Source organism: Populus trichocarpa, chromosome 2 (assembly GCF_000002775.5).
Source record: "Populus trichocarpa isolate Nisqually-1 chromosome 2, P.trichocarpa_v4.1, whole genome shotgun sequence".
In the NCBI taxonomy this organism is placed as follows: domain Eukaryota; kingdom Viridiplantae; phylum Streptophyta; class Magnoliopsida; order Malpighiales; family Salicaceae; genus Populus; species Populus trichocarpa.
Window position 1 is genome coordinate 24315524 of NC_037286.2, and position 14476 is coordinate 24329999.

The 14476-nt window shown below is 37.2% G+C and overlaps 1 protein-coding gene across 1 annotated transcript; it reads right to left on the bottom strand.

Moving 5' to 3' along the window:
- Positions 1-233: 233 nt before the first annotated feature.
- Positions 234-14247, bottom strand: LOC7461476 (myosin-6). Its single transcript, XM_002303064.4, has 39 exons — positions 13872-14247; positions 12203-12331; positions 11793-11936; positions 11517-11662; positions 11277-11433; positions 11105-11163; positions 10841-11000; positions 10252-10401; positions 10026-10162; positions 9759-9905; positions 9499-9600; positions 8887-8944; positions 8690-8791; positions 7954-7991; positions 7670-7796; positions 7397-7567; positions 7185-7316; positions 6969-7078; positions 6829-6889; positions 6437-6614; positions 6151-6356; positions 5879-5998; positions 5311-5409; positions 4558-4770; positions 4255-4394; positions 3995-4109; positions 3870-3914; positions 3704-3787; positions 3428-3598; positions 3095-3247; positions 2826-3017; positions 2577-2705; positions 2433-2503; positions 2251-2350; positions 2050-2106; positions 1898-1954; positions 1595-1675; positions 1408-1490; positions 234-786 (listed from the first exon to the last, which is right to left on the bottom strand). Exons 1-39 carry the CDS (start codon positions 13872-13874, stop codon positions 672-674), a joined length of 4542 nt encoding a protein of 1513 aa, XP_002303100.1. The 5' UTR covers positions 13875-14247; the 3' UTR covers positions 234-671.
- Positions 14248-14476: the final 229 nt, after the last annotated feature.

Consider the following 14476-nt stretch of genomic DNA (forward strand, 5'->3'; position numbering starts at 1 on the left):
TCAGCCAACACAAGAATCCTTAAAAGTACTCACTACCTTCTTTGACCTCTGAGAATACAAGTCAGTAAATTATACCCTGGCGGATCATACCTCAACAGCCATTCATACAGGCAATGATTTATTGCTCAATCTTTAGCAGCAATGCATGGCTGTGGAGGTTGAAATGTTATGAAGCTAGGTACAAAATCCATTCAATAAGAAGGCATATAACATAAAGAAAACAAGCAGAGAAGTGCATAAACCAATTCCATATACTTCTCATTACTAGGTATAATGTTTGTATGTCTGAGTCTCTCTCTTTTTTACAGAAAAAAATAGGGTGGAGAGAGAGAGCAATGCCTCAACCACCAACCAAAGACACTGCTTGCCCTAATGAATTCTCTATGAATTTTTGCTGCCTAAAAAATGACCAATGAATGCACACTCACTGAACAAGAAGATATATCCTTGCCCCTTCGATAGCCAAAAAGGATTTTACAACTTCGAATCTCAAAGAAACAAATAAATAAATAGGAATATTCTACAAAGGAGCAGGGATGCAGAAAAAGCGTGTAAACCACCAAAAAAGGGGGTAAATTTACAACCAAGTAACACTACTGACCAAAGAGCAAGATTCCTTGCCTACTTCGCACCAAAAAAAAAAAGAAGAGCATGCTTGAGCCTCTTTATCTTTACTCGTGTAAGAATTGGAAGGCTGGGTTCTCGAGTAGTTCCTCTGCCGGCTGAACATCCATGAAATCTTTCTCTTGCAGTGAATTAGAAAGGTCATCCACAGAGAAGGGAATGCTGTATTAAGAATAATCAGTTTGATCATATTGAAAGAGTGAACGTAAAGACATTTGTTTTAGTTGTTGTGAAAAGACCACTTCATAGAAAAGCAATCATAGCACTGTTGCTGTCAAATTACATGCTGCTGTGAAATTACACGTCTTATTAATAACCATACAAGTGCTTTCTCTATGGAGCAACTCCTTGAACCCCGAGTGTAATGCTTAGATTTTCTACCCATGGAGTGATTCCTTAAAATCTACTAGTGGAGGCTAGTAGTTTCTACCTTGTTCCATTTCATTTCTTACAATTCAAATTTGTTTCCAATTTATAAACCCCAAATCACCAAATTCTACAACCCTGAGCCTAATACAGACATCTAAAACTTCGCTAATTGGTCCTGCACTGTGCAATCATTTTTTTGTACTTAATCTTATAGATGTAAAAAAAATCATATACATCTTCAAAGAACATGCGCTTTCCTACTTCTACAGGATAGGAAGAAGCTTTTCACATTAATGTTCTGCATATCCAAATATGTAAGAGAGGATTTTTTTTTTTAATAAAGCTTCTTCTGAAATCTGAATCTACTTTGTATAGTACTAAATCGCAAGTATGTGAAATTGAAGAAACTCTTACCCAGAATTGTCATCCAACAAAAAGGAATTGCTAACAGCACTGTTGGAGTCTTCTGTCATCAGTACCCTCATGCTAGAAATGACCTGAAGAGAAATCATGGGTGAAGTCAATGATCATTCAAATCCAGTTGATAAGGTATATAAATCCAAAAACACCATTATTAAAAAATTTAGATATAAGTACTTACACCAGGTGACACGCTCCGAGTATTATAATTGTCGTCCCAATATAGCGTACATATTCTATATAGTTGCTGAACACTCAAGATCTGAGCAATCAAAGCATTGATGTGAGAGAATTGCATGAAACAAAGAACAAAACAAATTGCCCAAACATAAATATAAAACTGAAAGGTGGGGTATGCAGAGAAATAAAAACACAGCCTGAATAAAAATAAAAATAGGGCTGGTTGCACAAATCAAGTTTCTCAAAACTGCTCTACCGAACCATGCAAGCAGATATACATGTGTACATGCACAGAGAGACTTACAGGGCACAGATCATTTGTGATTTCATCGTAGGATATTCTGTACTTCTGATGTATGACCTGTGAACCAAAATTATTAATAAAAGATTCAGTGAAAAACACGGCAAGAGATTTAGTGGTTTAAGACTCAGAAGAGAAGCATTCTTCTAGCATACCAAAAATCCAACAGCCTGTCTTATGTGCTTGAGTTCATCCCAAGATGAACCTGCATACTGCAATCAAAGGAGGTGAAAGCATGAGAATCAGGGAAATTTACACACATGACAGACAAGGAATCTACATCGCAGAAAAGTAAATAATCATCACAAGATAAGCATAGTGACAGTAATCTGACAAGTAAAGGCATATCAGATTACCTCTTCTTTTGCTTGGGCACTCCATAGCTCTAGCTCAGCTAACCCAGATTTTACATATTCACCATTGCTAAATGTGCAACACTCACGACGTAGGAGAAGACTGGATATCACAAGGGATTCCCATATAAGAAAACCTTTCAGCAAAAAAATGATAAAATCAAAGGACCGAAATGACTAAATACCTGTTAAACAATTGCACATTGATATATGAGAAAGTTTGAGTATAGATCTTCTGGATAAGAACTGGAGGCACCTGAAACACCAATAACTGTAAGAACATCTGCATTTTAAAAGAATATTAACAGAGAAACCGATAAAGATCGTACAAAATTTTGCTTCAATGTACTCAGGAGAGTGTTTAGACTATCAACAATGCTCTGCCAGTGACTTAAAGGAGAATCTTTCCCAAAGGACCGTCCAGATCTTAGTACACTTCCCTTGGAAGTCCTGGGTGCCTAAATTCAGCATAAAAACAACTTGACTTAAAAAAATATTGCTTCAAAATATGAAGGGAAATGAGACTGAAATTGGCTCCAAAGCAATTGCAAATGAGAGTGGTGAATCAAACAGAATACCTGAATGCATAAGGAAAGCAAAGATGCCAACTCCTTCTTCAAGTTGTCTCGAATAATTCCATAAATTTTCTCTACATATGCTGCAAGTTGTTGCTTGAAAAGCAAGGCTGGATATTTTGCCTCTACTTGGCGCACGACAGCCAGTGCAGCAGCAGCAGCAAGGTTGGAAGAAGATGGTGATGAGCGAAAACCCTGGGATTGACACAGAAGCCAATTTAGAGAAAGAAATCCACCTTTCGAAAGAGGAAACTTAACAAAAATTCTGATACCATTGTCATCCGCCCAAACAAGGATGTTGCCGAGGGAGGTTTCCGTTGCGGAGTTGCACTAGCACCAGCTGCCTTTATACTTCGTTGCAGTAAAAACAATAAAGTAGATGTATTTGATAACCAGTAAGCCATATGTTCATTGTTTTCTTCATTCTGCAATCAAGAATACAGTTATGGTACTTATGCTGTTTGATCATTGTTGAGTGGAAGTTGTAAGAGCTCCAACAGTTCAACTTATGTATCTCCATCCATGATATTCCTTGTTTAATTAATCATTTCCCTCCAATTCAAGAATGCCTTTTAAGGAACAACAATCATAATATACCCGGTTACCTCAATTGCTGAACCAATCATTTGAATGAGACGATCAAACACACTAGTCCTTTCTGCTTCAAAAGATTTCCAGTGGAGAAGACATCTGTAAATGGTAAGCGCAGCAACAGGCTTTCCATGACTGAACCCGATGTTATTTGTTACACAGCTAATAAGCGCATCAATATTCTCCTGCAGCAAGAACAAGACTCAAAATGTTGAAATTACATTAGCCGATGCTCTGCATAAGAACAAACGCAACAGATGAAGCACATCCCAATCTTTGAAAGCACATACATGTTGACGCTCAATGTGGGATCTCCTAAACTTGCTGTCTGACTCTGTGCCATACGTCTTAACCGGTGTTGCACTCTGTGGCTCCTGCAAAAATAACTCAAACAATTATTAAATAACACAAGCGCAGTTACAGTAAGTAGATGGTCAAAGAAAAGAAAATCATTACATTGGCTTTATTCTCATCGTTCAGATGGTGGCCATTTTCCAAACTCTGCAATTAAAATAAAAACAAATGAGAGAAAAGAAAGGAGAGGGAGAGTAAACCAAAACAAGCTTGCAGAAAACATTCACCTGAGTTGGTGGAATTGGAGGACGCTCTGACAGCTTCTTTGCAGGTGTTTGTAACAGCCCTTGCTGCCGAAGAACTTGGTTCTCCGTTTCAATGTCAGAAAACTTTTCTTCAAGCCTAACAAGTCAAAAGGGAAAACAGAGAGCATGAGTATCAAGGGATTGCTATGAACACAGAATAGTCCAATTCCCACATTGTGCTAATCAATGATCATAAAAATCCCTGCCCCCTCTCACAAACACAGCTTAACCATGAAAAATACCTATGCATAGCAGTCTTCAATTCAACTATTTTTGATTCTGCCTCCAAAGCTTGCTTCAATCTTTCCTCACTTATTCTGCTTGTCTCTTCGAATTTTTTCTCTGTTTCATCAATTTTCTTTTCCAGTGATGTTACCAGAGCCTGAAATTAATCACATAAAAATAATCAAATTAGCGAAAACGAATTCACAAGTAATTCACCCCAATATTGGAGAGAACTTCTGAGAAGCCTTTACTTCATGCAGTGATATAAATGTTGGCATCATCAAGCAAAATAGAGATCCTTAACTATCAACCCTCCTTACCTTGAGTTTCTCATTTTCTATAGTAAGCTTCTCCAGGGCCACATGGTCTACTACTGGAACCTCCTGTATAACAGGTACTTTCTCTGTCACCTTTATGGCAGCCTCACGTTCCTTCACTAGCATTTCTTTAGTTTCTTTGAACTGAAGTTGCATTTCTTGCAGAGCAGATTGTAGCTTTGCATTTTCTTGTGTTTTGGCCTCTTCCACGTCAGCCTACATATTACATGTGAAACATAAAGTTATAGGATGAGATATTCAAGGTTTATTTAGTTTTATATTTTGCCAAAGTATATTCAGCAGTTAAGTGTATCAGATATACAAAAAGCATTCACGTTGGATAGTCACAAGAGAAGCAGATAGCTTAAGCAGAAGTTATAGGCATCAGCGTTAAAAAGCATTAGCATACAGGAGCGTTGTCCATGCACGTTTTTGGAGTTCTATTTTTTGTTGAAGCTACATGTCCAACAGTTAAGTGTCTCCTGTACTTGGTCTTAATAGAGCAAACAAGGAGCAGAAAACAGGAACAAAATGGAAGTTTTTAAAACAATAACTGCACACTTATTCTTACACTTGTTTCAGCAATCACTTTACCCAAATTCTAGAGTGCTATAAAAAACAATTGAAAAGCATGGACATAACTAAAAGAAAAATGACTAGAGACAACAATTAAAAATTGATGGAATTTGGTCCCATTTTTAGACGGATACAAATAAAGCTCATTTAATAAGTTTATTGGTGTGTTATCATACATACCCTCATGCGTTTCTCCAGCTGAAGTCTCCATGTTAATTCTTCAACTTGCTTTTCCAACTTATTCTTGGCAGCCTGAAGAGCTCCTGTTTCTCTTGCAGCCTGAAAAAAAAAGAGAACAAGAAGAATTCATGTAGAAGAACCTCTAAATATACATAAAATAAAAGAACAGAACAGCATGTGCACCTGCTTTGAGAGAACCAAATAATTTTTAAATACAAAACTAGAAAACATAATAACACAGGCACAAAGTCCAAACTCCAGACAGCTTGAAGAAATCCAGGAACAAGAAAAACTAATTCTCTATATTTTATTTCCAAATGCAGTGGAGTGTGGTTAGTTCTTTCACAAAATACAGATTAAGCATTAAAAAAAACTAACAGTCGCATGCAACCTTCCTAGCAGTGCAGGACACAGTACACTGACAGGAAGAAAACCATGTAATAGTCTTTTCATAGCACAAGATCTGATGGAACAAAAGAGAAGAAAATACAGCTTCCATCCTCAGCTGTTGCCCAAACCATGCACCATAAGATCCAATGGAAAAACAAGAAAAATAAGGGAAACTGACCATCTTAAGATTTCGCAGTTCTTTACGAGCAACTCTTCCTCTCCATGCACATTGCGTTGTGATTGCTGCTTTCTTTAACTTCTTATAATGTAATCGGGCCAGGTATTTGCGACATTGACTCTGGGTTACAGAAACAAATTGAACAAATTCAAATCAGCAACACAAAGCAGAAAAGGGAAATCAAATCATTGCTACATGAACAGAATATTATTACCGAAAACTGCTGGAGAAAATATTTGAACTTGATGATTGATTTCTCAAGAATATCTTACCTGGATCATAATCGCTGCTCTAGTCTGCCTTCTGAAGCGTAAATCATCCCGAGCAGCCATCCCACGCATGCCTGTTTGAATCGATATAGCAGAATAACACAAATCTTTATAAGCTTTCCTAGCAATATACATGCGTAAATCTCTTTGGATTCTCAGAGAAGCAGCCTCCCTGCGCATGTTCTCATAGACATGGCGAGCAATTTGTCCTGCATCAAGTACAGATAAACTCAAGACAATTAGAAATGAGAATACATGCACCAATACAGCTTTTAACACCATATGTTACCTCTGCATGCAGATTGAATCTGTATTGCAGACCGACGAAGTGTAATAAAGCTTCTGCGAGACAAATATGACCGGACTTTCCTCTGAATAATGCTAGCTGATCTTCCTAAGACCTCACTCCTACGAGCATCCAATTCTGCCATTTGACCAGCCCTAAGAAATACCTTGGTTTTACCAATCTGCAAAAGAAAATGGAATGTCATGGTAGCTCAAAAACCTTCTCAGAAGATCACTGCAAGCCCACATGAGAATGCATGCACAATTTCAAAAGAAGCTTTATTATTAGAGCAACCATTAAAAGGTGTTAAAATTCACAGCAGCTGAGGAAGGGCACACAACTCTAAAAAAGAAGAATGCTGCGAGAAGAGGGTTTCTCACTTGTCAAATAATTACCTGATAGCCCGTGAGCCCAACCTTCTCAAGGAGCCTCTTGCAAGCAGTGACTTCATCCGAACTAACATAAAGTATATGATGAAAAAGTCAGGATCTTCAATGCTTGGGAAGAACATCTTATGAAAGAAACAATCATATACCTCCCATCCAAAACTTCAGGTGCGAGAAGGCCAAATCGATCTACAAATTCATCAAATGTCTTTCTAGTAGGAAATCCAGCACAACTAATTCTAATTGCCTCCATGACTCCCTGAGATGAGACACGCAATCCGTATTGGATTGTAAACATTCAGGCAATTCTAATTACAACAATAAAAAATTCACGGACAGAGAGTAATAGACAGTAACAATCTCACCCCACATCGCAGTTGTTGAAGAGCATTCTTATTCTCAAAGATCGCTGGCTTAAGAAGATTATTGGGCTTTACACATCGAATGTAATGTGGCTCAGTTGCACTGAGAGTTTCAAGTAATGCTTGCAGTTGTTGCTGTGGAAAGTACAAATCAGAACTTCATGCCCAAAAAGCAGACAAAGCACATCATAATGAAAAATAACAGACCATCACACCTTAAACCGAGAACCTATTGAAGAGAACTTTGATTGTTTGGAAGATTCTTCTGCTAAAGGTGGAAATAAACCCGACACAAAGGAACATTTGGAAGCGCCCATGAGTGCCTGATGTTCAGCAACAACATAATCTTTGTTCTTGTCCAGGAATAATTCTGTTTGATATGTGACCTGATAATTATCTCAAGTTACTTGCCAGTGTTTCAAAATTTAAAGTTCCTTATTTTTTTACAACATTCAGTGTATGCCATAAGCAGTCAGCCAGAGACTTACATCACCAGCATAATGGCAAATTGTGAAATCACTTCGGGCTAATTTTGGCTTGGCAAACCGCTTGTGGTTTTTAAATGTCTGGTATAACTTTTGGGCGAATGTTTCATGTGTTGATCTTGGAAACATGCTACAAAGTACAAAAGACATGAATCAGCTATCCTACAATAAGAAAAAGTCAAAGACTGATTCAGGGAGAAAAGGTAATGTTTGCCAGAACTTTTAAGTCACTGGTTTTATTGTGTGCTAGAAGAGAATGCATACAGCAACTTTGCTGGCATACTTACCAAGCTTCATCCAGAAGAGCAATTATACCACCAGGTTTCTGAAAATTCATTGGAAACAGTGAATATTGACAAAAAGGTAACCCATGAATGAAATTAAAGATTTCATTGATGCCTTTTCAGTTTCAAAAAGAAATGGTGAGCATTTGACTGTTAACACAGAAGAGTAAGACTAACATAAGTTCCAAGACAGTAAGAAAAGAATCAGTGTGGCACCAAAAGTAGTGTCACATTTGTGGCATATCTGGTTGGAGAGAGATGCTAGAATCTTTGAGAACCAGTACATAGACAAGGTTGTAGGATTCAATAGTTTTCATCTCTTCTTTTGATGTAAGGTTATAAATGCTCTAGGGCTGTACTTAGCTGATATTCAGGAGGACTGGACTGCTCTTCTATGATAGTTCTTTGTTTTTCTTTCACATTAGGAAGATGACTTATTCTCCATCGCAATTTCATAATTCTTTTCAGTCAATTAAATATAATCTTCTTTTAAACTTTTTTTTTAAAAAAAAAAACCCTCTTTATCGAGATAGTGAGATGAAAGTTAACAAAAATCACTGCATCAATATCTGTCACAGATGCTACACCATCCATTTGAAATCCACTTAATAATGAAAGAAATTAATTGCATAGCATGCAGCAGACTCGAATATCATTTACCACGATTAGAAAAAAAAAATTAAGTGTGTTACAGCCGATTAAGCCATGCCAGCAAAAACTTATGTAGAGGTTAAAAAACCTTTTCAATGAGATCCAGAATATCTTGATTATCAACGAACTCAATGTAGCTCCAATCGATTTCTTCTTTTGTATATTCTTCTTGCTCCATTTTGAAAACATGCTGCACAAAAGAAGGATTTGCATCATAAATTATACAATATAATGAGAAATAACAAGGGCCTCCTTGTATGGAATAGAAAACTTCCGTAAATGTACCTGATTGAAATGCTGCTGAAGCTTCTCATTTGTCAAATTGATGCAAAATTGCTCAAAACTGCAGGAACCAAATGATACCAAGCATCAGATGAAAGAATCAAATAGGCATCTACAAAAGGTCATCACAAGGTGATTGGTTCAACTATCATTGACGTCTTTGCTCTGCCCTCTATGAAAGCAGAGCTAGTGGCTATTCTATATTGAAAACATCCCCAGAACAGCACACGCTATCATATACTCCAGCACATCCCAAAGTGATAAGAACATTGACTGGGCATGAGCTCCTCTCTCAATGCCCGCACGAGGCAAGTACAGTGCTCCAACAATGATGGGTGAAGGAAGCTTGGTGGAGTTTCTTGAACCAGTGCGATTACAAATGCAGAAACATTAAAGCTGGAAGACAGTGATTGGCCTAACAATCTTAGTTTCTTTCTCAACTAATCTACACAGCCTAACCATACTCTACACCCTAGCATCCACTCCTACATAGCACAGATTCTATTGCCTCAAGACATGATGCCGGACTTGTCTTGAGAGGCACAAGTAAAACTTGTACCGGTTCTCTTAAAGAACTAATCAATTATAAAACAGAAAGGCATACCAGTTAAGCACCTGTTTGTCTTGAAACTCTCAAATCCATAAATATCCAGCACACCAATTAAGTACTTTGAGTGAGGGTCTTGACCAATTGAACTATTAATCTTATCAACAAGCCTGCAGAAAAAACAAGGGAAACTATTAGATAAGATGAGGATCCCGAACAGCGGAGTCAATGCTCTGAAGAAGTCAGCATAATTTAACACTGTAACCATTAATTAATGTGCAAGGAACATCCTGAAATAACTTTCTAAGAGTATGAGAATGAAACTTACCAATCAAACAGCCTTGAATACACAACTTTTGCCAACGCGTCTCTACTAACTGCGGCAGATTCGGGATCCAGCCACTTTGTAATGGTTTCATCACGGGTAACAATTACACGTTTGCAGAGAGAGTCTTCCAATGCTTTTGAATCACACCTAAAGAAAATCATGATTTCAGAAGCTGCACTTCTTATGATGGCATAAAAAGTGTATGTGTTGTTAGAATAGCATGGCTTTTAGAGTGTACGCATGTGGTTAATGAAATTGATTCTTTACATTAAAAGCTCAGCCACAGTTCTTAAATGAAACCAAGACTTTTCATCTTTAGGCACTGATGAGTCCATTTCCTTCCCTTTTGCAAACTCAATGTTTCCAAGATGGAGGACTGCAGCCACAACTCGAAATATGGCATCCTGAAAAGCATAACAGAAAGATGACAATTAACATTTAATGAGATTTCTATCCTTTAAAGACACTGTCTTTGAGAAATAGTTCCATATACCTGCTCTTCAGCACTTATTCCAACAATCTCCATTGCTCTTCTTGTGGCAATGTATTCCTTGGAATCATCCACAACATCCAATTCATAGCAATTTGATTGATTAAGATAATGGAATGTTCTTGGATTCCCTAATTTGTACTTTTGAACATCCTTCAGCATAAGGAAAAGAATTTACACTAAACATTAGAAAGTAAGAAATTCAACATTTGAATGTTTATGAGTAATTTTTAGAACTGTGGCTATAATTAAAGTCCACCAAGCAGAAAGGAGACAAATACTAGTATATTGATTAAACAATAACTTTGGAGGCATTAGTTTTCAAATGAATTTTGGTTTATATATATCACAGTTTGATTTCATGAGACAAAATACAGTAAAAATTTCAAAAAAGTGAATCTTACACGAGTATAAATTAAGCTGATAAAAGAAAGCGATATTTGCACTCCATGAAATTTATCACCAAAGTACCAAAAAAATGAATACAAGTTGGAAAGAGAAAACAAAACTCTTACAGAAGGGGCAGGATCTATATCTATTGTCTTAAATTTTGCGAGAAGCAACAATCTGTAAAGCAATCTAGACAAATTACCTCAGGGGGTGCAGCGCAAAGCATGTAAAAACAGTGGTAATTTCTCTCAGGATCAGAAAGCTGACAAACACGTGACCTTTCTAGCAAATAAGTTCTGATAGCAGCTCCTGAAATCCGTCCCCCCTGATCAAACTGAATCTCCACGAACTTACCAAAACGACTACAGCATTCAAAGCATGCAAATAAGAACAGAGCCTAATCAAGCTGACAAAATAGCAAAGTATTAACAACATATACATTAAGTTTTATGATAGGTCATCCCACCTTGAATTATTGTTTCTAACAGTCTTTGCATTACCAAATGCTTCCAGAACAGGATTAGACTGCGAAATGGATGAAATACAACAAAAGCAAGCATGTCATGGATTATCTAATGGCAGAAATAGCAAATTTCTCAAAACTTCCAAATAAAACTGAAATTGTGAGACCATATCACCTCCAGGACTTGCTGCTCAACAGTCCTCCCCTCAGTTGCAGCTCTCCCTCCCATGTAAGCAAGGTAGCGCATAAGCAATTTTGTGCTTTCCGTTTTACCAGCACCACTCTCACCACTAACTAAAATTGACTGGCTTATTCCTTCATTCATCATTAGTCTGCATCAGCAGCAATAGCCTTTTCATCGTCTAACAAGAAAAGTTATAAGTACACAAACTGTCAATTACTAACAATTTAGTACCTGTATGAAGCATCTGCAACAGCAAAAGGGTGTGGGCTCAGCTCACCAAAGCTTGCCCCTTTATATTGGGCCATCATGTGACTATTATACAGATGTGGTAGCCTCGTAAAAGGGTTCACAGCAATCAATATATTCCCAACGTAAGTCTGGGGACACCATTACAGTATCAGTGTCAATAGATTAGAAAGTGGGTAAGAGCATGCACCAGTTCGACTTAGCTACCCGACACCAACCCTCATAAAAAGAAAATGCAACCTTTTGCTTTTGAATACTCACATAAATTTCGTTCATGTCATATCTCGATCTCAAATTCTGTAGGACACCTGGTTCATGCAGATAAGCCAGTTTTGTCATGTCATCCACTCCACATGGAGGGGCTTCAGCATCCTTAGGGTATGTTTTGGAAGCCTTGACAGTGACCTGTAGTTTTCCAAGATTACAGAAAAAAGAAACCCAAATTCAGCACATCTCCTTTCTCATTGCCATGCATTCTCAGTAATATAATTAAAAATTATATATATGATCAAATTTCATGCAATGAAACACAGAACTTCAGTGGGATATATGCTTGATGACAAAAACAAACCAACTAGGCATGGCAAAAGAACGAAAGTAAATAATAAGTCTGAATTAAAGTTTGGGCACATCAAACATGGGCATTGTGGAGTCTTAATAAAAGCACTCACCGTCTTTCCAGACGTGCAGAGGACCTTAATGTCTTCTTTGTTTATCTCCACAACTTCACCATCTATCCAAGCTTCATCAGGGTCTTCCAGCCAAACAAGAGATCCAACCACCAGACTGGCAGCAGAGGCCTACAAAGCCAAAAGTGTCAATGTTTTGCCTCTTAAATTTATCAAGTCATACTATGCCACCCAAATAAGATACAAGCATCAGATATGGTATTGTTATAGTAAATGAGCACTTTTGACTGTATATACCCATCGATGATTGTCGAAATGGTGACCAAGAATTTTCAATCTCCATGAATCGACTGAGAAATAATTTCTACATCTAATTCCATAAGTATACTGGATACACCGAACAATAGATACAGACTACAGGAACATTTCAGCTGTCATTGTTTCATCATTCGAGTTGCTCATGCAGAAAATACAATCTCCCTCCATCATTTACACCCATATTCTATATGGTGAGATTGCAGTGTTGATTGATATATTTGTTTGATTGGCTCCACTTGATACTCAAAATGTCAATCCCATAGTGGAAACAACAGCCCTCATAGAAAATTAAAGCAAATGTTGGAGAGTACTGGGCAAGTGCTTATTGCTTAACCTTTTTTCTTAGGGGGCTTGGAGGGTACCGGGCAAGAGATTGTTGCAAAGCCTCTTTTCTTAGGGGCCATGTGTGGGTTGCATGAAGTTATTAACAAATAATAAAACTGAAACTGAGGCCATTAAATCCAATTACATGCCCCCAAGTCTTCTTCATACAGATACATTACATCCACAAAAAGAACGAAACTGAAATGATTCATGTGGCCTGCCACATTTTGCAGGAAGGAGGCCTTAATAGAGTTGAATTAAGTACGGCCATTGATGAAAAATGCATCAAATAAGGGCCTCCAGTTCCATTTCAAGGTTCCAGCAACAAAAAACTAATTAAAATATGGTGTTTCACAAAGCTTTAATCATGCAGGGACGACTAAACCATACATAAAGTATTGAAAAGGACGCCAGAGCAGAGTCCCCTGTAATCCCTAGCCCACGAGTTCAAAATGGGTTGACTCGAGGTGAGCTACTAAAGATGAACAAATACAAATTGCAAAAATGGAATGCAGCCTCCATTTCCAATTCATGTAACATCTAACGAGAACACAACATCTAATGGTGTTGCTAAAATTATATAAAAAAAGGACTCGTTCGTTCATTATTTTGATACCAAACCTTGAGTCAGTTATCATCACTAATCCACAACAGCAACCCAAGTATACTCAATTATCGCATCAAACTGTGCATCTCATCTATGCTAATCGATTCAATTAAAACCTAAACTACATTAATCAATTTATAAAAAAGTCCAAAACCCCTTAGTATTACTTCTTGAACAAAAATGGGCACTTAAAAAAAATAAAAAATAAAAACATCATCGTTGCACATATCTCAATGAGATCAAATCATCACCAAAAAAAAAGAAAAAAAACATTCGAGCAAAATGGGGGTGCAGGATATGCTAATATCACCAAACAGGTAACATCTTCAACTTTAATTTAAGCACAGATCAGTCCACCAGCAAGCAAAAGAAAAGCCATCCATTAAAGCATCCACAGCTTGAAATTGCAACAACAACAAAAAAACAAAACTTGAAAAAAAAAAAAAGATAAGCAGCAAGTACCATTTTAACCGGGACTGATCAGATCAGAGACTTGGGTTCGCTCCTCGATCTACTACTATAGATAAAACCAAACCAAAACAAAAAAATCTTTCACTTCTGTTTCCACTTCTGATTGCTCCCACAATGGATTTACACCAAAAAAAACTAATAACAATACAAAGAATTTGATTTTAAAAAATATAAAAAAGAGAAGCTTAAACCCTTCAACAAGGCCAAAATTTTATGAAGAAGAGAATAAGCTCCTCTCTCCTTTCTCTTTCCCTGTCTCTGCTGTCAAAGCAAGGAACTTTTCTTGTTTAATGTTTTCTTCCCCTTCTTTAACGTCTGTCTCTGTATGTTTTTTTTTCCTCTCTTCTTGTTTTTTCTTGATTTTCTCTTCCTTAATAATAATAACTATTATTATTATAAGCTTCATTAGCAAGGTAATTAATGTTTGTTGATTAAGAAAAGGGCAACGTTTAATGGAGTAATCACAACTCGATATTCCGATGCTGCCCTTGAATATGGGCTGAAATTACTATCTTTTTGATTGACAACTAACGACATGGTCAGACAAACTAAGGTTTGTCTTGCTGTCTGAATCTTACAAAATTGAAGTGTCAAGG

Bases quoted from the DNA above. Each gene is read 5' to 3' on its own strand.
- LOC7461476 (XM_002303064.4), bottom strand. The intron at 7,568-7,669 runs GTAAGTCTCTGG...GATAATTATCAG, and splicing joins TTTGCCATTATGCTGGTGAT to GTCACATATCAAACAGAATT. The intron at 7,079-7,184 runs GTGAGATTGTTA...GTCTCATCTCAG, and splicing joins TTCAACAACTGCGATGTGGG to GGAGTCATGGAGGCAATTAG.